Below are 23388 nucleotides of genomic sequence, written 5' to 3' on the forward strand. Positions count from 1 at the left end.
GAAGAACAAAACAGATGACAGTTTGGCAGCTTTAGCAGTATGAAGTTTCTCCATCAGTGCTATGAGGGCTGTTTCTGTTGAATGTGATGGTTTGTAGCCAGAAGGATTGGGATCATGCAGCTGGTTCTGGGTGAGGAATAGAGGTAATTGATTCTAAACTGCTCGTTCAAGGGCTTTTGAGAGGAAAGACAGAAGTGATACCAGTCTGTAACTGGTAATGTTGGAGCCGTCAAGAATGGCCTTCTTGAGGATTGGTACCACCCTGGCAGTTTTGAATGCAGTTGGCACATATCCAGAAGATAAGGAGTTGTTGATGATAGAGATGAAAGGAAGCAGATCTCTTGCGATCGTCTGGAACAGAGTGGAAGGAACAGGATCCAGCGGACATGTAGTTGGATTGCTGGAAGTCAGGAGTTGAAGAATTTCATCTGAGGAAAGAGGAGAAAAAGGGAGCCAGGAGAAAAAGGAAAAACCATGAATTTTATTCAGGACAATGCTCCAGCATATGCATCAAAGTACTACACTGCGTGGCTAGCCAGTAAAGGCTTTAAAGATGAAAGAATAATGACATGGCCCTCTTCCTCACCTGACACAAACCCTGTTGAGAACTTCTGTGACCTAGTGCATTTAGGCATGAAGACATTCAAGACATGAAGTTCAAACTGAGCATCAACACGTAGCATGGTTGTTGGTACTAGACAGACTATTCTGAGTATTTCAGAAACTGCTGATCTACTGAGTTTTTCACGCACAACCATCCCAAGGGGTTTACAGAGAATGATCTGAAAAATAGAAAATATCCTTTGAGCAGTAGTTCTCTGTGCGAAAAATGCCTTGTTGATGCCAGAGGGCAGAGGAGAATTACCGGAATGGTTTCAACTGATGGAAAGGCAAAAGTACCTCGTTATAATCGAGGTATACAGAAGAGCATCTCTGCACGTACAACATGTCAAACCTTGAAGCTGATGGGCTACAGCAGTAGCAGACCACACCAGGTGCCACTCCTGTCAGCTAAGAACAGGAAATTGAAGCTACAGTTTGCACAGGCTAACCAAAATTGGACAACAAAAGATTGGAAAAATGTTGCCTGGTCTGAGGAGTGTCGATTATTGTTGCGATATTTCGATGGTAGGGTCAGGATTTGGGGTAACAACATGAAAGCATGGATCCATCCATCAGGCTGGTGGTGGTGGTGTAATGACATGGGGGGGGGATATTTTCTTGGAATACTTTGGACTCCTTAATAAGATTTGAACATCAATGAATTGGCACAGCCTACCTCAGTACTGTTGCCGACCACGTCTATCCCTGTATGTCCACAGTGTGCCCATCTTTTGTTCGCTACATCCAGCAGGATAATGTGCCATGTCACAAAGCTCTAAGCCATGAAGAATTAAGGCAGTTCTAGGGAAAAGGGATCCACAATATATGCATTTCTAGTTAGGAGGCACTGTTTGACAAATATGAAACGTTGGAGAAACACAAGGAACTGAGAGGACATGGAGAAAATATGGAAGGTTAACAACAAGGTTGTGACGGGGGCACTCGGGGCTGTGACCCCCAAGTTAGACGAGTGCCTTCAACAAATCCCAGGATGACGATATAGATCTCAGCCCAGAATCCTAGGAGCACATTATGAAAATACTGCACCACACATTCCAACTCCCAGGACTCTGATAGAAAGTCAGAGTGTGAAAGGAATAACTTGTTAGGTCTTAAAATTGCCATAGAAATGAACAGAAACAGCTTTTGGCATTGAGATTTGAGTTTGCATCACCATACTAAGTTCATGAAAGTCAAATTATGTTATTGTATCTGAGTCAAAACTCTTTTTGGCAATACTGATATAATAAGGAATGTGTTGTGGACCAGCAGAGAGGTGCATGAGAACAGTATCCCCCCCCCCCCCCCCCCCCCCCCCCCCCGCCAGAGTATCTGTATGTGTGGATTTAATTACAGTTTCTCCTTAATCATCTAACACAATCAGAAACCACCCACCTCTCCAGCTATGAACTGTCTGTACTCTCACTCACTCACACCCTCTCCCTCTCTCTCACACACACACACACACACACACACACACACACAGTGAGTGTATCTGAGCTCCCCAACTGTGCCATAGTTTTGTCAATTAGAGAAACAGAGGGAGAAGAACCATAGAGAGGTCAGTCAGAGCTGATCTAACCAAGCCCACATTTAACTGCTGCACTGCGCCCGTGCGAGTCAAACATTTAACACACTGGAACAAGGTGGACAACAAGGTGGAGGAAGACCGCCTCCCCACCCCTCCCCCATCGGCTCGCTGCCTTTGAAGGAGCCACACCTGGCCTCTTTGAAGAAGATTAATCTGCTGCAGCTCACGCGCCTGGCCTTCGATTCCTCCCACCCACGCCGGGCAGAATAGTCTGACACTGATGTTCGAGTGAAAGTACCTGATACAGAGGACTGATAGAGGAACAGAGTGTCCTCTTCTCTTGCTGTGTTCCGTGTATGGAGTGATCAGGCAAGCACGTGTCAATGTCGTCAGGCGATTGGAGAGGCTAGAATCACGTCACTGTGTCCGAGTTTCAAGTTTCAATGGGCCCCCACTGGTCTCCATACATCAGAAGGCAGAGACGGATGAGGCTGAACCGCATTGTCCAGACAAATATACCAACCTTCCCACCTTCTGCCCCCCCCCCCCCCCCATACACACACACACACACACACACACACACACACACACTCAAACCAATCCTTTGTAAGTTCACAGAGAAAGCCTCTGTTCACTACAAATGGCATCTCCATTCACTCCGGTGCTGTTAGCTGGCATCAAAGACAGCTCCAAATATGTCTAGCTAATTCATATACGACAAAGTGTCTGTTGCACCGAACCAGGATGGAAGATTGGCACAAATTGGAACTTTGCCGATGCACATTGCTCTTTTAATTGCCACAAAAAGAATCACATAACTAATTGGTTAGAACATTATCTATCCTTTTCAGTTTAACTTGGGTAGTAATAGATTAACAGTAGAAATTCAAAAGCATAGTTAGTTATCAGTGTAGTATTTAAGAAATGAATGTTCCTTTCCGGAACATAAGTCAGTGGACACTTAACTGGGTACAGGTGTCAGTATCTGGGGGGGGGTGTATGAAATCTAAAAGCTGAATTGACTTTTTGGAAAAAAGAAAGATGAGATGTAACGAGAGCTGCTCTGAATCATAAGAAAACATTCTCTTCCCAGACAGAAAGGATCTTTCTCCTAGACACACAAGCAACTACACAAGGAAGACATGGTTTCATTTTTTTTTTTAGATCAGATATAATCTATTCTTTCGAATTTGAAGGAATGGACTATGCACAAGAATACATGCTTGATCCTTCCAGATGGAAGGCCCACCCAAGAGCCAGCATTCGGTTGGCATTTGGTCAGCATTCTCTTCGCTTGTGAGTGTCTGCTCTGCGCAAGCAACTGGTTGGCCCCTGCACAGAAAGTGCAGCAATCGTTATATTTGCAGGAGACACGTGTGCCGGGTGGAGTGGGCATGTGGAGCCCCCTCAGGTGGGGATACAGGCCAAACTCATTCCTCCTCTCCATCATCCCAAGGATTTGAAAAGAATGCACATCGAAAACGCCACTTCCATTGCTCTCCGCTCCTGTGGATTCTTCTGGGAGAGCCCTGACAAGCTGCATGCACGTACGCAGCTGGTGCGGCCAAGTTTTGATGTACTTTTGATCTTTTGATTACACACAGTGCCTGCTGTTCCCCAGAGTCACCACTGCAATATTCTGCGGTGCAATTGCAACACGGTCTCATGCTCCCCTTGCCAAGCTAAGAAAACGCAGGAGGTAAAAGCCAAATCGTGGGCACAAAACCAAGACTAAGAAGCTCAGAGCTGGGCGCCTATGTGTAATAATTCAGTGATGACAGTCATGCAAAAAAACAAAGATGTTCGGAGAGAAACGGGGAGACTGATGTGGCATGCAGGTCCGGACTTCTGCGCTTGACACGGCTCACTCAGTGTAACAGTAGTAGATGACCCGTACGCACTGCCTATATGGCCAACCCTATAGGTTTGCTTTTAGTGTGAGGAACAGCAGTGCTCTGTTTGGAACAGAGGTGTTGTGCCTACCAGATTGTACGTTCTGCACTCATTAAACCTGTTCTAAATCTTCCCTGGAGGTTTTTTACTTTAGAACCAGGGCACTGGCCTGGAACATTGCTCTTTTCAAGCAGACCACAGAGTGGGTTGTCAACTATTTTCTACTTACTGTTTTTCTTGCATATTAGATCTGCAATTAAAAATTGAAACGCTTTATGCTGTCTTCTTTATATGCTGGTGGTGAAAAGTCTTTTTTGCTAATCTGAGAGCCTTTGGGCTGGAGTGACTATATCTTTACAATGTCACCAAAAAAAAATCACTCCTTGTTATAGAATTCTAGGTATTTGCAACCCAGATCTCAGGGAGCGCGAACCTGGGCTTACGGTGAGTACAGTCCATTTTTGTTGCACTAATTTGCTAATTGGTACTTGGTAAAAAGGTTTTGAAGATGTTTTCTGCTCATTTATATTACGGCTACACTTATTAGATATTTCTATCGATGCAGCTAGCACATAAAATGCTCTGTCTCGCGCGTGCTGCTTTATTTTTTAAATTTATTTATTTATTTTACTGAGTATAATTGGTATTTTTGCTTGCACTATAGCTTAGATGCCAGACTTTTCTATTACTTCAAACTGTTGGAATTAATGAAGCTGAGAGTCAGGCAAGCTGCATGTACTGGTGCTCTCAAACTATAGGAAGATAAGGACATATTATACATATATACAGGGCAGAAAGGGAATACAACATTTCATGAGGGAGTGCGCTGGCAGTGTAGGACCCAGACGCGAGTGGACTTCAACAGTTTAATGAAAACGAAAGTGAGGCACAGGTGACATGGCTAAGTAATGAGGGAAAACGAGACACCTGTGTGGGGGCGTGCCAAGAAAACCAAAAACACAAGCACATTGAAGAGACAAAACCAAGGGACCACATGGCGCACACCGCCAGGTGGAGGAGAGTGCTAGCGAGGGCGGAGGGTTCCACAATGTTTGCTGTGTAACTAGGGTGGTTATGGGGTGTTTTTCCACTAAATGCACACATTTCCCTCCACCCACCTCTCCTGTGCTTCCACTAAGAGCGCAAGGCCTCCACCACCGGCGTCTCGCACACGTGCTCGCTTGAAGAGCGGCCAGAATGACAGATGGTGCCGAGGCTGAGGAACAGGGCCCGGGGCCATAAACGGAACCTGGCCCGGGCCCGGCCAGCCAAGAGGGACCCGTTAGAACTGTTGTGCACGGTCGCCGCTTGCAAGGGGGGTGGGGGTGGATGAGGGGTTGGAGGGGAAGTTGGGATCACGGCGCAACAGACCTGATCTCAGGCCTCCTCTAGTCAACACGTGTGTATTTATGCAGGATTATTTTCTTAGTCTTATTCTATGTAATGCTCCAGTTTATGTTGATGCAATTTATGCAGTGTTAAATATAAACAAACAATTTAAATTTTGCATAATTTGCATAATTTCAGTCGAAACACTCCTCACTGGCTTTCCCCTGGCACAGAACCAAAAGGCTATTTGCATCTGCCAAAAGTTTCTTTAAATATTTTTTATAAACACTTTCATTTTTATTTGAGCCAACGGGAAGAAACTGAGTTGTAAGATTATACACACACACACACACACACACACACACACACACACACACACACAAAAACAACCTTAATATGACTACCTGCTGGACCAATTAGATTAACTGTACTTGAGAACGGGCAGTTGCTCTTCCACTAGTAAGGTTTCTGTAAGCCTTTTTTTTTTTTTTCCCCCCAATTCCTGTGCCTAACCAGGGTACTGTGAAAGGTGTGTTACTACCTCATAGCCTTGATTTACAAATCACAAGTGCACTTACAAGCAATTATGCTAATGCTTAATTTGCTTTGCTTTTTGGGCTGAAATTGCATGTATTTATTTATTTATTTTTTACATTTTGCTCCTGCTGTAAATGATTTATCATGTCGTGGGAGTGATACAGATGCTGTCTGGGAGTCTGCCAGTCGCAGTTTGGACCCCGTCGCACCAACTCGTCATAACTGAAATTCTGCAGGCTGCCCGGGCTGTCGTTTATTATTCATTTCCTTTCTGGCCGCGCCGAGTTGCACTAATCATTTCCTCTGCGATCAGAAATTGAGGCTGGCACAGGAAAAGGACCGTTCCCCCAGGGCCGGCCGAGAGGCGGCTGACTGACGGTCAGCGGGGGGCGTCCAGATCGAGCACGCAATGGCATGTCGGTGCAACCCGAGCAAGATTCTGCCGAGCTTTCCAGTGCAACCAGTTGGACACCACAGTTTCTGGTCTTTAACACACGCAAGGTGGCAGATAACAATGCAAGTTCAGGATGTGCCCTGCTGGAGTGATTGAATTCTCACAACTGTCTGAATCACAACTGCACAATCCAGTTCTACACCGGTGTCCAGACACGCGGCCCGCCCGGGTTCATTGCCGAAACAAATCGACGGAGGCAGCGATGGAATATGACCCGCTACAACGTGATCGGCAGTCACGTTTCAGCCGAAGCACAAAGGGACTCCGCTCAATCGGCTGAGCCCGGCGGTTCGTGGCCGAAGCCCTGTAGCGGGCGCCACCCAGTAGGACACTCGCCGATGCGAGCGGGCGGGGAGCCGTGATGGCGAGGCCCCGGCCGCCTTCTTCCGTTTCTTGGCCGTCGCAGAGCTAGAAAAAGAGCAAGGTAATTCTGGAGCGTGAGAACGTGGAGAAAGGGGTGTGGGATGTGACAGGTTGTCATAACGGTGTTCCCAAGAGTGAGAGTGAAAACAGGAGGACGACAGAGCCATGGAGAGCCGTCTTGGCTTCACTCCTCATTGGTGTTACTTGGGAGAATTTGCGCTCTCTCTCTCTCTCTCTCTCTCTTTATCTAGCAATTGAGCCACCCAGTTACAGAACATTTGAGCACAATCGTACTGCTTTGCTTTATGAGATGGGAGCGTTCATCTTCTTTTCTTTCTAGTTGAGTGAAGCAAGTGTACGTATCTGCATGTGGAGAAAGTGTGTGTATGTCTGTGCGCTGTCCTTGTACAGTGAATCCACAGCGACCCCTGCAGCTAGATCCATTACTGTGTGTGTGTGTGTGTGTGTGTGTGTGTGAGAGATCCTATAATGCTGTTAAATAATGATGATTGCTGTTAAATGAATTGCTGTAAAATGAAATGTAATTTGCTGTGCGGTAGTTGTGGTTGAATGCTATTTGGCTAATAGGGTAGATGTTGTTAAGGCGTATATTGCCTAACGTTAGTTCAAGGATAATTGTATGTCGGATAGTTGTGGCCGAGGGGTATTTCACTGTTGGGGTAGTTTTGGTTGAAGGCTGTTTGGCTGATGGAGTGATTTGGGTTAAAGGGTAATTGGCTGTGGGGGTAGTTGTTGATGGCAATTTGGATGATGGTGTAGTTGTTCGAGGGGATATGGGGTTTCATTTGTGTTGAGGGATTATTTACGATGGGGTAGCGGACACTGAGGAGATATTTAGCGCTTGGTGTTTTTTTGGGTTGAGGTGTAATTGGGTGTGGGGTAATTGAAGTTGAGGGATATATAACTGGTCCATGCACATGTTCTGTACCTACTGTGACATTACTGAACCTTACCTTACCTGTTACTTCAATGATTTATATCTGTGCTATATGATTGACAACAGGCATGCAGAGGCCGTTTTCATTTTTCTGGGTTTTTTTTTCATTTGAGAATGATGTCGGTGTCGGCAAACGTAGCTAAGTGGCTGAGGACGAACTGCTCTCATACCCCTTGCAAAACTGTATTTTTACGGCTACCCACCAGGTGTCTCTCTTGTAGCGTTACAACAGCCACCCAAGTGTGCAGGTATGAAGGCCTCTCGGCTTTAGAAATGAGAAGAGATAGGGTGATATGGAAGCAGTGTTCCTGAAACAGCAAACTCTACCACCATAGAGTACTAGACAGAAAAGGCACGCATTTCGGAATTGAAGGGGTCCATAGTATCATATAGCTATTCCAGAATGTCTAATCCGAGATGTTGGCAGGAATGTCGAGTCTGTTATGTGTTGAACACACGTGCCTTCCATCTATTTTGTGCCCATGTAGGTAATGCATCACCTCATTGTTTTAAACAGTAAGAGTCCTTGGCCAGTAAAGTATTTTTTTACTCTAGGATAAGACAATTTAAACCTGTGTCTCTCAGTCAGGTTGGGGTTTTTTTGGGAGCAAAAAGAAATATCCTTGCATCATTGGTCATTCATCTGAAATTGTGATGGATGGGAGCTCAGGAACAGTTTCGAACTCCAGGCCCCCAAAAAGAAAAGGTTTCCAGGAGTGGAATGGCATCCGCGCCATGCACCCCGGCAATCTGCATCATTGCCCGTCCTTCCCGTGGCCGTCAGAGACTCGGAGTCGATTCTTCCTCGGTTGGGAGCAGGGCTCGACATTCTCCTGGTCTCTTCATATCACTTGCCCCCTTCCCTCTGCCCTTGACGTAGCGTCCCCTTATTACGTGCACACAGCGTGAACAGAACTGAAACGCACCCCCCCCCCCCCCCCCCCCCCGCAATGGTGAAACGCCGTGTCTATCAGAAGCAGAAAGCTGCACTCTTCTGTCCTGTAATAACAGGTTAGTGGCCAGGCTACTTCCTGGCCTCTTGAAATGCACTCATTTGGACAGGATGGAAACAAGCTCTTAAAAGGGTGCTACTCCCTAGGGGAGGATCAGCCTTATTGCAGCATCCCCTCTGCTGAACTCAGACCAGTTTTAATGTGCCCTGCTGTGCTGCTCATGGTTAGGAATCTCGTTGAGAGCACCGATCCCATAACGGCTCTCCTGGGCCACTGCTCTGCACCCCTTTTTCGTACATCTAGGGCACTGGGTAATTAGCATGCAATGCTATGGTGGCTGCTGATTTCAAACCTGCTTGGAATGGAGACAAAGGTATTGACTCTTTCCCTTCCCTCCCAGTGAAGGGGCAGTAGCTGTCTGAGTCCAGATGTCCGCTCGTTGGCCAGAGGATAAAGAGTCTGGGTGATGAGCCGTGAAGGACTTTCACCAAGATCATGGTCACCTCCACAGGAAGACATGTGTGGCATGCACCTAAAATACACTGTGTGAATTAATATTTCCCTTTTTTTTTTTTACTGTTCAGTGTCAATGGAACTGATGTAAAAGAGTCAGGAGACTTGATTGGCCTGCAGTGTCTAAATGTAGACAGTGAGTGAATGAATGAGTGAGAGAGGGCAGGGGTAAACAGTGAATGAATGAATGAATGAATGGGCAGGGTAGACAAGTGAGTGTAAGGCTAAGTGAGGGCTTAGACAAGTGAGGGCAGGGGTAGACCGTGAGTGTGTTAACACCTCTGAGCTCAGTGTATGATACGATATGTTCCAAGTAGTGTGTAAACAGGGAAATACAAAATGCAGTGCAGTCCGTATGTAGACATATATAAGGATATAGAATGCATTTAACTACATATTACCAAGAATCAGGACCATACATGGTCACTGAACACTTTTACAAGTTATCAGAGGCAATCCTCCTTCCATTGCCCCGCTGATATTCCTAGGTGGCCAATCACAAAGCAAGCCTAATTAGCCTAAACCATATCCATGTAAGTGGGTGGTCAGCCATGCCTGCTCCTTAACAGACACTGTTCAGAACTAATTTTAGCTGGTTCACTGCACTCTCCATACAGCACAATGATGACACTGCTTACAGAACCACTTTTTACTGAATTCTACTGAGCGTGCGCACATACTTCGTGTGGGCATGTGCCTGTGATTTTGGATGCGTATATTTGACAGAAAAGTGGGGTTACAGCTTTCATGGGCAAAGCCAGGGTGACGTAGCGCGCTTTCTCCCAGATGTCCTTGGACGCCACTACAGCAAGTGGGCGCTCGGCCGTACGCCACAGATAGCTCATTATGCTGTAGTTCCCTAATAGTGTAAATAGTAGCTTATTCTAGCCTCTCAATGCTTTGATTTGCACTAATGCAGCACTGTCACCTTAGAAACGTGGACTAACACTCGTAGGCTGTTGATTTGAGGCGTCTTGGAGGCACATGATCCGGAATATAGTAATCAACCCTGATTAAGCTCTGGGTGTGTGTGTGTGTGTGTGTCGTGCGTGCGTGTGTATGCTGCGTGTGCGTGTGTAAGAGGGAGGAAGAGTAGGGTCCTCAAAGTATCTTTAATGACCTTAGTCTCACTTTTTGACAAGCGCCTGAATGTACTTGCTCTTAACCCCCACGTCACGGCTTTTTAATTATAACCTCACATAAACAACAGGGCCACAGGGAGGCAAAGCTAGCAGACGTCCCAGACTCCACACTTCAGACCGAGGGAAGAAAAAGGATGCTTGTTCTCCTGGACACACATCGCATCCTTGGCAACCTTATTGCAGCACAGCTGTCACCACGCCGTCTTCTTAAACGACTTCTTTCAAAAACTGGACGCGCTGTCCGATTTAGATGGACGCTCAGGATTTAGTCGCAGCACGGACGTTAAAACAAATCCAAAATGTATCCAAAAACGAGCGAAAACAAAGCGGCTTCGGAGGCCGAGAGCGAAACGAAGAATACTTCGAGGAGTGCGTGAAACGATGAAGGGTTTATGTGAATGCTCACAACTGTCCGGGCTAGAAACGGATGTCACTCGGGGCAATATTAGAAGTACTATGCTGAGGAGTATTTATGAGCCGCTGTACATCAGCTGTAGTTGCCATGGTGAAAGCTGCCTTTTCAGTCCATCAGTACACTATTTACCAGATGCCCTGTCAGAAGTCTTAGAATGTCAGTATGTTGGTAGATGGAGCTCTAATAGGACATGCATCTCCTTTTCCGGGGACACGGGTGCATAGGACTCGTAGCTAGAGGATGTCCTCATACTGGAGGTCTAGCACCATACAGAGGACAAGGAACAGCTTCCTGATGACGGGACTAATGTGGCCTGTCTATCAAAGATGCATCAGTAAAGACTTTCGCATCAACCTATTGAATTTACTAATCAGTTCCAGTTGGTGGCTTGAACAAATTAGTGCATTTTTAGGGGTTGGAACAAAAAATTTAAATTTCAAATTTCAAATAATTTCACATAAGTATGTTGTAAAAATGTTCATAATGGACAACAATATGATAAAATGTCACATTGTAAATGCCACACGTGATGGTATAGCATGGTATAGCATGAGGAGTTCACTATAAAAGGCTCCCCAAACCATTTGGATAAACCTAATGGTCCTATGGTGTGTTTATGCTGGTGGCGATCTCTTCATGCTTGGCTTGTGCCACAGTGAGAGTTTAGGGTCACCGAGCAGAGTAGGTGGCAACGTATCCATTGTAGTTAGTATCCACACATTAGTGACTCCTAATTCTCTGACATGGGAATGACCTTGGAAGCTACAAGGTTATAGACTACAACAGTTTACGTGATGAGGCCCACTAAAGAGAAGATATTTGGTGACCTAATATGAAAATATCATTAAAATGATATATTGTAATAAGAAAGTCTTTAAATATGGCATAAAATACATATTTTAAAACTGGATCTATATTTGTGGAATTTTGTAATAGTCATACTTTAAAATAATATATTATCTATATTATTTTGCTTGGCAGCAATATGCCTCTGTAATAAAGATGTATTATTGTTCTATGTTTTTTAAAAAGTATGGTCAATCAATACTAGATGATCACATTAAAATAAAATCAACAGTGATTATGATTGTCTTGTCCACAATATGGACTCAATAATATAGATAATTAAACCACAGTTCTCACTCAGCACAATTAACAAAGAGATTAAACCAGTATTGACATTTAAGTCTATGTGCAATCGTGGAGGCTGTTCCGGGTACTAAGCAAGTTGAACAAGATTTACCTAAAGCGCCTTTTGATGGAATATGAACATCCGATGGAAATCTACTATGATCAGCATTGGTTGTGAGTGTGTGTGCGTGTTCCTCCATCCATATGACTCCGATTCTGGGACTCTTCAGCAAGCATCCATCTTTCCATGTCTTCATGTTTGACTATACATCATTTTTCATTCTTTTCTCCTCCCCCCACCACACTGTTAATGCTCGGACGCATTTTCATTAAAGACTGGACAAGGGTTTGTATTAATTGCAAAACAGTTTAAATTTCATTTTCAGTGGATTGACATTAAACGCCTCCTGAGAATTAAAACTTGTAGACCACATATGCATACACTCACACAGACACACACACGCATGTGCGTGCGCGCACACACAGACACAGCAAGCATCCATGCTTTGTCTGATGCGTACTTCCTTTCATCTGCATAGTAAATAATTGATCAGCTCTCATAAGAATGCAAGGTTTCCCCCTTCTCCTCAAATAATGGCTGTATCCGCAGTCCTGCAAACATTTTCACTCCATACCAAAACACATTAGAAGCCACAGCTCCCAGCGTCCCTCGGTACAATAAAACCACACTCAAAAAAAAAGGAATGCATTCTCTGTAGTTCACTGTAAGTGCGTTATTGAAATGAATAATGAATTCCATGCCATTTCACACCAAAAAGGTGCAAAATATTCTCAAACTCTGATAAATGTTGTGGCCATATAGAGCTGCAGTGTTGTTGTTGTTTTTTCCAAGCTTTTCAACTGCCACTGCCTCCTTCAATTAAAACCTTGCTTAAAAGCTGTTCAAAGCTTAGGCTCAGATTTACAGACAGGCAAAACTCCCCCACAAAATGTAATGCCGCACGCTTGATAGGGCTACAGGGTAATAACTTCATTTTGAGCTCCATATCAATTTTACAAAATACATGGGCACATTTAAATATAACAGCTTTCAGTAGGTCAATGAGCTAACATAAAAGAACATAAAACTCATTTTGTGGGAAGCCATTTGAGCCTCATAATGGGAGCTGAATGTTCAGTGAACTGTTGAGCAAAGTTCTATGAACTCCGACCTCTGTTTACATCTCTTTTTAACACCGGGAATTCAATTAAAGGATGCTCCTCATTTCACTTCCTCAGTTCGGGCTTGCGGCTTTCTTTTATCGGTATCCTTTACCTTTTATTTTTTATCTGTATCTGCTAATATGGAACCATGAAGATGTTACGATCTGAAATGTGCGAAGACTATAACGGCTATTTTATGATTAAAGAACCCCACCCTACGGCATTACCTTCTCTTTATATTCTTAAAACTCTTAAAACTCCAAATGCTAAGTCGGAAATTAGTACAGTTGGGATAACTGTCCTTGACTAGTGCACAAGGCTTCCTATAAACCCTGTTAATTACAGCCTGGCCACAAAATCGTCAACTTCTATTTTATGTATTCTGGAGTCACATTAATTCACTTAAGAAGCACAGACCCTATGTGCATACATATGTGCTTTGCTCCAGAGCCGGCGATTGAATGGAGCTGTATTTTATCACTAATATAGTCTACTGCCACTGTATTTGGTTGGTTTGTTTGTAAGGCTTGCACGAATGGCTTAAAACTCAGTTTATCATTTAATTTTTTTAATTTAAATTTAAAATTAAAGGCTCCTTCTGCAAGTTCTGCCGCAGCCTGTTTCGTGTGCCATACTGCCACCATCAACAATTAGGAACTGCATCTTTAAGTCGTGATGTAGATTTCCATGGCCATGCCAGCACTTTCTGCAACATGAAGCGGTTACGAGGTGGACACACGTGCTGAGAGGAGTGAGATTTATTAGGGCAAATCCATTATAAGAGTCGTAGTCAATGTCCAGATTCATAGAAGGGGAATACATAGTTAACACAAGCACACAGAAAGGGGGAACTGGCTGTAACTAAACAACACAAATATAAGTTGCATTATAAAAACAAGCAATAAACCTAAGTGATAAAAAAAAAAAAAAATGAAGCAGCCACAAATGACCAGCCACAAGACTGAACAAACACAGAGTATGTACACATGTGCTAATGAGACCCAACAATGGTGATGCAAATGAGACAGAGAAACCAAAACAAGGACCGGAACAGGAACACAATCAAAACTAGAAAGTAAAGCAAAACAAAGACATGCGACAGGGTAACCACGATGACAGGATGCTAGCGAGGGGCCAATCGTTCATCTTCATCAGTCAGCTTGGGAATTGTTTGAAGATTGGGAAGCTCTCCTTGTGTTGCGTTTTGTAGTTACGCCCACGTCATTTAAATGACACTCTTAGAAGCCTTTGCGCTGTTACTGTTTAGTTTTAAAGAACAGGTTGAGTTTTGCAAGGAGTAATTAAGATGCTGTTGTGCTCATTCCTTTAGCCCTCAGTCCTCTGGGTTCTGTAGCCTTTTTAACGGCCAGCATAAGTGCATGCTCCCATCATTAATAAAGAGCATAAAGTGAGTCAGGCTCAGAGCAAAGTGGAGTGCTTAAAAGCCATCACATGCCCAGGCTATGGTGTGGACACCGTGCCCACCGGTGGCGTTAACATGCTCGTGAGGGGGAAGAAAAAAAAACAAAACACTACAAATGTAGGCACCTGCCAAGAGCTGATTTTCGACCGTGGGGTCACCTGAACCATGTGCACAGCCTCCCCGATAATGGCACTCACTCACATGAACTGACTTCGCCCATGTTATGTACAGTGAGCAGAGATGGAGTCACTTGCAGGAAATAAGTTCTGAGTTTAATAAAAGCGGGAAAATCCAAACTTGCAGTAAAAAAAACCCAAAAAAACAGGCAAATGATGGTAACTAGTAATCAATACAAATAGACAAACCAGACCAGTGACATACAAGAGGATAAAAACCAAGAGAACGGGCGTTAGTCAAAAACCAGAGAGAAACAATAAACTATAACGACGGCTCAGAAACGTAAGACCAAGCAAACGAAACATTGCAAGCACTAGCAGGACTGACCAGAATTTATAGACAGACATCATGAGGGAAAAAAAAAACAATGCACAGGTTAAACTAAAAGTCAGGGGACGAGGAACGAACAAGACGACTGTGGGTAGTGTAGTTCGCAGAAGGCCGGTCCTGTGCAGACTGCCCACCGCATCAGAGGGGTTCAGTGCCAAGCCCTTTTAGAGTCTGAGCCCATCCTCATCAAGAGAGTGGGCTCAGAGGATGCCAGACACTATGCCAGGTACTGCAGAATACTAAAGGAGTGGAAAGCTACATCAGCAAGTCTGGAATCAATCATGGGTGAGTCCGTCTAGATGCAGGGCCAACGTTTTATGCATGCCGTGAAGGTACTAAAAAAGATGTTGTCTAAACAGTTTCCATAGGCTTGCTCGCTCAGCCTAAGCACTTTTTCAAATTTAAGATTTTTTTTTGTCAGTGCTTTATGACTCTGCAGTGCTTTTGTTTGACTGATGTCTACATTACATTTAGAAAGGTTTTTATGTGTGTATTTCTTTGCATTTGTATATATATTACTTTTTGATTCCACCAGCTCCATATTTTAAGTTCTTAAACTTTGACCACGCAGTGTTGTTTAGGGTTGTCCTCATGCCCTTAACAAATATTCTGCAAGTATGTCTGAGCCTACTCTGAACAGAAGAAAATTATGCAAATGACTGATCGGTTACTCAAAAAATGGCGAAAGGAAAATGGTTCTTTACTCTGAAGCCATCCAGGGACCACAAAGAAAAGAACGTCCCGATCCAGGAATCGATTATTGTGGTAATCCAGTTAAGTGGCATGGACAGGCCCTTAAACCCGCATGACAGTTTACAAACTGTTTCTTTTGATATATTGAACAGGTGGGTGAGGATTAACTCCTCCGTGATACTGGGAAAGTGTAGTTGTTTTTTTTTCTCCCCACTTTGGGGTCTACCACAAGAAAAAGAAGACTAGAGTGATGTTAAGCTGCACTTATTATCCTCTCAACACACTTTTCTGAGCTCAGAGCTGCTACAAGTCCTTACAAATACTGTGCTGGATTAAATCCTAGGATTCCATCCAGAACCACAAAACAGTGGTGGTGATTGTGGATGGATAATGAAGGGATGTTTCAACAAGTCCAGGCTCCAGAGGATAATATCTTTTTTGCAAAAATGGAGAGAATTTTAAATAATCTGAACAAACTATCCAACCTCATCACTGGCACGTTTTAAAATTTGGGAAGCCTCTTCGTGCTCAGCTGTATAGTTTCTAGCTTCAACCAACCCACTTCAACATCTTAGTCCAAAATCCCTGTGTGATGGAAGAACCCACTCTCAAAATTTGACATCAATCCAGAGACGTCAGTTGCTAGGCTCAGCATGACTCTTATTATGAAACAGCTGTTACTCCTGACCCAGTATAAGAAGGAACCTAGTGAATTTGAAGGAAAACATTCGTTTGCACCTACAGAAAAGAACCATAGTCATCACTGCTTGCAGACAACCAGCAATCACCAACAACTGTTTCAAATGATAAAGGCCAAACACTTATTTCAGAGGTTCTTTCATACAATGAAGAGACAATGTGTTCTATGTTCAGGAGCTAAGGAAATGTGAAGGATCAGTACACTTTATAAGTTAAGATGTAGAAATCTCACCAATCAAGGGAGTCCAGAACAGCAGGGTAGGCTGAAAAATATCACAATGAATGTGGTTAAGGCCGAATGCCTTCCAAACTCTGCAAGATGGACTGGATCATTAAAGCCACCTCTGCTGGTAGGAGAACCATCTGAGGTTGCATCTCCTGCAGAAGCTAGAAAGCTGGCATGCCTCTGTGATGGGGCAGAAGATGGCTGAACTACCCTTCTTTCCACACATCAAACCTTTCTGGAATAGACTATTTTGGTCCTTAGAAGTAAAACGAGGTCAAAGCTGACTGAAGAGGTATGTACGGCTATTTACTAGCAAAGCAGTTCAACTTGAAATGTTTATTAGACAGACTCCTGTATTTCAGCACTTCGGAACTGCAACGATTTGCAGAAAAAGCCACAGCAAAGAAATCAAATCCGACATGCAAAGAAGCTTTGGGGAGATCAGCGTGATTAGCAGGACACTTGCTCACCTGAAAGAAGCAAGATCAATATATACTGCCAAAGTTATTAAGTGGACCTTTAATGCACTCTATTGTCTATGAAGCCACGCTGCTGTAACTTATGCAGAATGAGGCCTGGCAATGTCCTACTGAAACAGACATGGAATTCCTGGGAAATGACCTCCTCTTGATTGGTACCATGTGTCTCTACAGAATACCAGTATAATCCTCTGCATCAATAGGTCCTTCACACATATGCGGATCACCTCCATGCCATCACAGATGCCGGTTTTTGCCCTTTGGCTGGTACACAGTCTGGATGGTCTTTGTCATCTTTGGCACATAGAATCCTATGCCGGTTTTTCCCAAAAAACAAGCTGAAATGTGGACTCGTCCAACAACAGAACAGGTTTCTTTCGGTCCATTTCAGATCACTTTGGGCCATGAGAGCATGTCACCATTTCTGCACAAAATGAATATATGGCTTCCTTTTTACAGAATCTAGTTTCAGGTTGCGTTTCTTGATGCAGCAGCGGACTGTGTTAAGTGACAATATTTCTCAAAAGTACTGTACTCCCGAGCCTATGTGGCTATGTCCGTCACGTTTCTCGAACGGTACCGCCTGAGGCACGAATGGTAGCATACGTTCAACAGCAGGTTCCCCCTTGGCCTTTGTGCACTGAGATTTCCCCTGAGTCACTGAATCTTTTTAGAACATTATGAACTGTAGATGGTGAAATTCTTTGCAATCTTGTGAAGCAAAACATTGTGTTTGAACTTACAGACAGTTCTTTTCACACAAAGTTTGGCACAAAGTGGTGAACCACAACTCATCCTAACCATCCAGAGACTAAGCCTTTTGTATATATTCCTTTTATGTTTTATGCTCAGTCTTGATGACCTCACTTATTACCAGTTAAGGTGCTTATTGTGGAGGCTTCCGGAACAGTGTTGTATGTATAATCTTGGTCTTATTTTGCTTCTGGCCAAACTTTTTTGGAGCATGGTGCAGGCGGCACATTCAACTGTTTTTTTTTTTTATATTCACAAAATACAACTAGGTTTGTCAGTGAAAATACGGATTTTTTTTCTTTGTACTTTTATTAGGTAAATAAAAGTTCAAGCAATTTAACAAATTACAGTTTTTAGTTTTTAGTGCAATTTTAGAAAGTGTCCCAACTTGTTTTTTTTTTTAAAGAAATCCTTTAATATTTATTCATTTACTTTACTAATACTATTTTGTTGCCACATGGGTCAGCTAGATTACATCCCTTCGGATCATTTTAAAGAAGCCACCATGTACCTGTGGTGATATGATGCTGGGATTGCCCCTGGAATTGCCTAAAACAAAAAAAAATGGAGTTTTGCTGCACTGCTGCTGAATTGTATCTGCCCTCATGACTATCAATTTGTACTTCTAAACACCTTGAGTTTAGTGCTGCGAATTAGATATGGTATTATAAAGTCTTGCTTTCGTAAGAGTTTAGTGTCAGAATAGTTTTCAAAGAAAGGGATTGATTTCAAATGATAAATAACAAACAATAGCCAAATCCCAGACAAATAGTTGGTGGTGATGCATAGTGGTGATGGAGGCTGATCTAGAAATCTGAAGTATGCACACAGCTGTGGTCTGGTCAGCAGAGGGGAACACTACTGGTGGTAGATTATGATAAAGACTGGGCTCACTTAGCTGTTTTTAGCTTTTCAGAACCTCTATGTTGTGCAGAGGGTGCCAATGATTTGTCATAATTTGAAAAACCCCAGTGCGGTTTACACTATTACCGCTGTAGAGACATGTTCCTGACATATTCAGTATGGAAACAAAAATGTCCTGAAAATAAATCATAGTGGGACATCTAATGGCTCATAATGTGAAATTCAAACCTAGGTGAGACTCGTTGGCCTCGGAAGTTCCTGCCCTGGTGTTCTTCAAGACAAATCAGCTTAAACAATGTCAGTTTTAAGAAGTGACTCCTCAGTGAAAGATTTAAACAATCTAATGAGGCGAAAAGGAGTTACACAAACTCGCCCAGAATAAGAAGTGTTTGCGGGTGGGGACATCCCACATCCCAGTTTAAAGATGGGACTTTGCCTCATATGCAGAGTCTGGACAATAAATAATTCAGGGGATTTCTTCCAAGATGAGTGAACCATAACCAATCATCCCACCTTTTCCTCTTTCTTTTTATGCCTCTCTGTTACTGTCTTTGTCTGTTTTGACTCTTTCACTCACTCACTCATTCATTCATTCATTCATTCATTCATTCATTCACTCATTCATTCATTCATTCATTCATTCATTCACTCACTCACTCATTCATTCATTCATTCATTCATTCATTCACTCACTCACTCACTCACTCACTCACTCATTCATTCATTCACTGACACACACACACACGTGCCCTAATCAGCATAGCACGTGTTAGGTAAACTTTAGATTCCCTGTCCCCCCCTCCTCCCCCCCACTTCAACAGGAAAGACCAGGTCCGTTGTGCTATGGAAAATGACGAAGAGTTGCCTTGACGGCAACTCCCTGCTGAAGTGCTTCCAGCAGACAACAAAAGTGGAATTTTTAACAGAGATAAACAATGAGGTTTTTAATTGAGATGAAGGAAAAACACGCTTCATAGCTGCGTTTTTGGAGATATGAGCAAGCTCATCAGATTTCAGTAATTTTATATACAACACATTTTTACTAAGTTCTGTACATCAGTGTTGATCGCATATATTATGAATTATGGATTAAATATGTCACCTGTTTCGTGACAAATGAAACCAGTAATGCATTATGACAAACCAGCATCGCCACAATTGTCCATACTCGATGATAAAATAGGTTTGGAGATAATATGGGAACTGTATTATTAGTAATATGCACACTGATCTAACAGACAACTTTGCGTGTCGCTGATGTGTCGCCAAAATACCACTGCGGTAGTTTTCTCGCATTCATTTTTTCGTTGAACTTTAAATTGTTACTGTAAAAGGAACAAACTGCGATCACCGCAAGGCCGTTAAGGCTGTACTGAGACGCAGGTGCAAGATGTCCCCAAATTGCAGCACGATCTCAAATCGAAAGCTTACGGGACAGCGCTAAGAGGTTACCGCATAATCTCGGTGGGAGGAGAGCCGGAGGGGTGGGGGGGGGGGGGGGGAGGGGGACGGATAGACATAACGGGAGGGAGAGGGAGAGAATTAAAGCGCCGTCCACAGTCCATCTAGTCTAGCGATTTGTCCAACATTGCTTTTAGTGATGTAGCCGACGCGGGAAGAGCTCTGCCTCTTCGAGCTCATCGACATGAAGAAGCATTCGGCCAGGGTTGCCCCGCTGTCGGCTTGCAACAGCCCGGTCCTCACCTTGACTAAAGTGGAAGGTATGTGCGTTCCGAAGTAAATGTTTCGGGATATTTTTTTTCTGACTTAAATATGTTAACTGCATGATATGAAAAGTTCGTGTTTGGGTGCGCTGTTGCATGAAGAACGGGCGCTACAATGTGCGCTTGTCGTTGCTTCTGAACGGGCTGGATTTTCGGATAAGTGTGCCTTCGCTTACGCATTATGATGAACGGTGTTAAATGTTTAATTCGCAGTGCTACGTGGATGGACGTATAGAGAACATTTATTTTAGTCAATTTAGGTACATCATTATGTTATTATAAGAGAGTCGACGAAATCAGTCATCATTCTGTAGGATAATTGCTCCTCACAAAATAATCTGGATTGTTCTTGGTCCGTTCCCAGCCACATCGTAATGCAAGTGCATTAAGTTGTTATTGCAGTTAGGGACTCCCTACACCCCTCCCTTGGTGACAGCGCATTGGGAAATAAAAGCACAGTCTTGGATTATATCAAATGACCAAGGACCCACTAAAAAAAAGAGTAAATAAGACTCAGTCCATCTTGAATCAGTGATGGTACCCTTGCTGTGATCCTGACAATGTAATGTAATATCACATCATTTACCTTCATATACTGGAGATCTAAAAGTACAGATTTTTAGGATGTTGCTGTGTTTGAAGCCCAGTACCAAGTACAGAGTGATGAATATGCATATTCTGTGATGCTGGGATAAGTCAAAAATTGGTATTTCCTGTTGAGCTACTTTGTGCTAATCACATCTCCCGTCAACTCCTGCTTCAGAGCTGAATGACTGGCTTGCATGCATCAATCTGAGAGAAGCTGGAGGTGCATGAGAAAGCGAGACAGATAGAGAGAGCCACTGAGACAGAAACAGAGACATACAGAGACAGAGAGCCACTGAGACAGAGACAGAGACATACAGATAGAGAGAGCCACTGAGACAGAAACAGAGACATACAGACACAGAGAGAGTAGCAGTGTACTGTGACCAAAAGCAGCGCTTTTCTTTCAGAATTCTCCTCTAACTGTAATATACCTTCAGTTCACTTTTTCTCGTGTCGTTCCTTAAGCACTTTAAAGGTCAGTTCTGGAATATTTTATTTCCTGTATTACTCCAAAAGTTATTTAATGCTGGCCAATTTCAAAATGTCTAATGTCAGAATCATTAAGTGGCAGCGTGTTTCTTTGTTTTCTTGGCTTCTGCGTCATTACCACAGATGACGGAAGGCCGAGGGCGCAGAGCTAAAAGTGTAATCATTCAAAAGTATCATTCTAGTTGGCTAACTTTGTTTTTTGTTTTGTATTTATTGGGAAAAAAAATCACTTTCACTTATTTGGAACTTGACAGAATGAATCACTCTCTCGGGGACCAAATGTTGCTAATTTCAGGGCTTTGTTAAATCTGAAATCTAAACACATCAGAGGGAAAGAGGAGATTTTCGGACTTGACCCATTTTGGTCAAGTACATTCCGGCTCTGTTTTCCCCATCTTTTTTTCCCCGAGGTAATGGGTGAAACCTCGTATTGTCTTCCAAATTCTCAGAGTGCCTCATACAGAACAGTTTTTGGGCTAAGCAGTGTAGTGGTGTAGTAAAAGTATAGTATTTACAAGACATGCAGTCCTTTGTTGCATTTGTGTATTTTGATTAAGTCACATGGGGACCCTTGCCCGTTGTAGTGTGTCATGGGATACTCTTTTATCATATGCATTTCACTCACACTTAGCTGACTAAGACAGGAATTAAATCAATCATTCCATTTCAATGGACTTGACATGTTTTGATGAAATATTAAATAACTCTGCTCAGCAGCATTATCATGAAATTCTGTGACCTCTAGTTAGGAAGTAAATGCCACAATTATGGTATTTTGTATACAGTTCTCCTTTGAGATCATTGAGATATTTTACTGGTTTTTATTATTGTTCAAAAAAGGCCGGCACCTAAATACTGACGAGCTCTCTGGACTCTGAACTTATTTTATTTTTTTTACTTTTCTTCCACTTCACAGTAGTTTATATCAAAGTGTTGGCCTGATTCTCCTCCGGTTTTGTCCAGCCAATATGTACATAAATGCAGCATGTAATTAGACAAAATAGTTCACTTACTGTGAATCAGTGTCAAAATGCATAAAACAGAATCCTCCTCCTCAGGCAGGTGCGTGTGTGTGCGTGTGCGTGTGTGTGCGCGTGTGCGCACGCGTGTGTGTGTGTGCGTGTGCGTGTGTGCGCGTGTGCGCGCGTGTGTGTGCGCGCGCATGTGTGCACGCTTAATGTTTATTGTTCCCACTGAGCCTAGTCAGGTTTCAGCACTCACTCAGGTTTTGTGTCTCAGGGGATCCTTTACCGCAATCAGCATTTAAGTCACAAAAACAATTCTGTTTGCAAACTCAGAACTATTAGCTGGTGTCATATTAAACTTCAGTCATGACAGACCAGCATTATGTGAGGGCATGCAAAAAAGAAACTGAAATCATGTTTTTTGTTTGTTTGGGTTTTTTTGCAGTAGTAATGAACAAAATATAACATACTAAGCTTCACTCTCCCATCTAATTCTCATATCATTGTCCAGCCATATTTAATGGTAATTAGCTACACTGATGCCAGCTGTCAGACACGGTTATATTCTTGGGATGTGGACAGGTGCAGTAACCATGTCATTTACCGTTATCCTGGCAGGCAGTGTATTTGGTGCAGGAAACCAGAGGCAGATGACTGCAGAAAAGAAGCGGAGTGAGTCACGGAGCTGCCGTCGCCCGCGTCGCTTGGCTGGCGAACATCTCTCCTTTTCATCTCCGGCCTTCGGCAAAAGCGCAGCTCTTCACCCCCAAAGAACAACTGAAAAGGGAGCGAGGGAGCCTGCGTTTTTCTTTCATGCCATTCGCAGACATCTGCAAACGCCATAACCGGGCATGCGTCGTGTAAATCGGCAGGGCACACAGATGCGGTAACGGAACCCTTGTGCCTAGTTAGGCCAGGTTCACTGGGCCCAGCGAACTGGGTCAAGCCCAGTTCGCTGTGCTAACTATCGGGTTCGGCGCATGTTTTCGATT

At 43.4% G+C, this 23388-nt stretch overlaps 1 protein-coding gene across 2 annotated transcripts in view; it reads left to right on the forward strand.

Annotated features, from left to right (window-relative positions):
* Positions 1-23388, forward strand: part of slc35f3b (solute carrier family 35 member F3b) — a 55171-nt gene that overhangs the window by 12137 nt on the left and 19646 nt on the right. Inside the window, exon 1 of one of the 2 annotated variants that reach the window (XM_027016533.2) lies at positions 20196-20351. The exons of the other annotated variant lie outside the window; for it this stretch is intronic. Coding sequence (XP_026872334.1) covers positions 20276-20351 — 76 coding nt within the window. The 5' untranslated portion in view covers positions 20196-20275. Of the gene's footprint in view, positions 1-20195; positions 20352-23388 lie in introns of those variants that run through there. 2 annotated transcript variants of the gene reach the window in all.

The sequence above is a fragment of the Electrophorus electricus genome, chromosome 9 (assembly GCF_013358815.1).
Source record: "Electrophorus electricus isolate fEleEle1 chromosome 9, fEleEle1.pri, whole genome shotgun sequence".
Lineage (NCBI taxonomy): Eukaryota > Metazoa > Chordata > Actinopteri > Gymnotiformes > Gymnotidae > Electrophorus > Electrophorus electricus.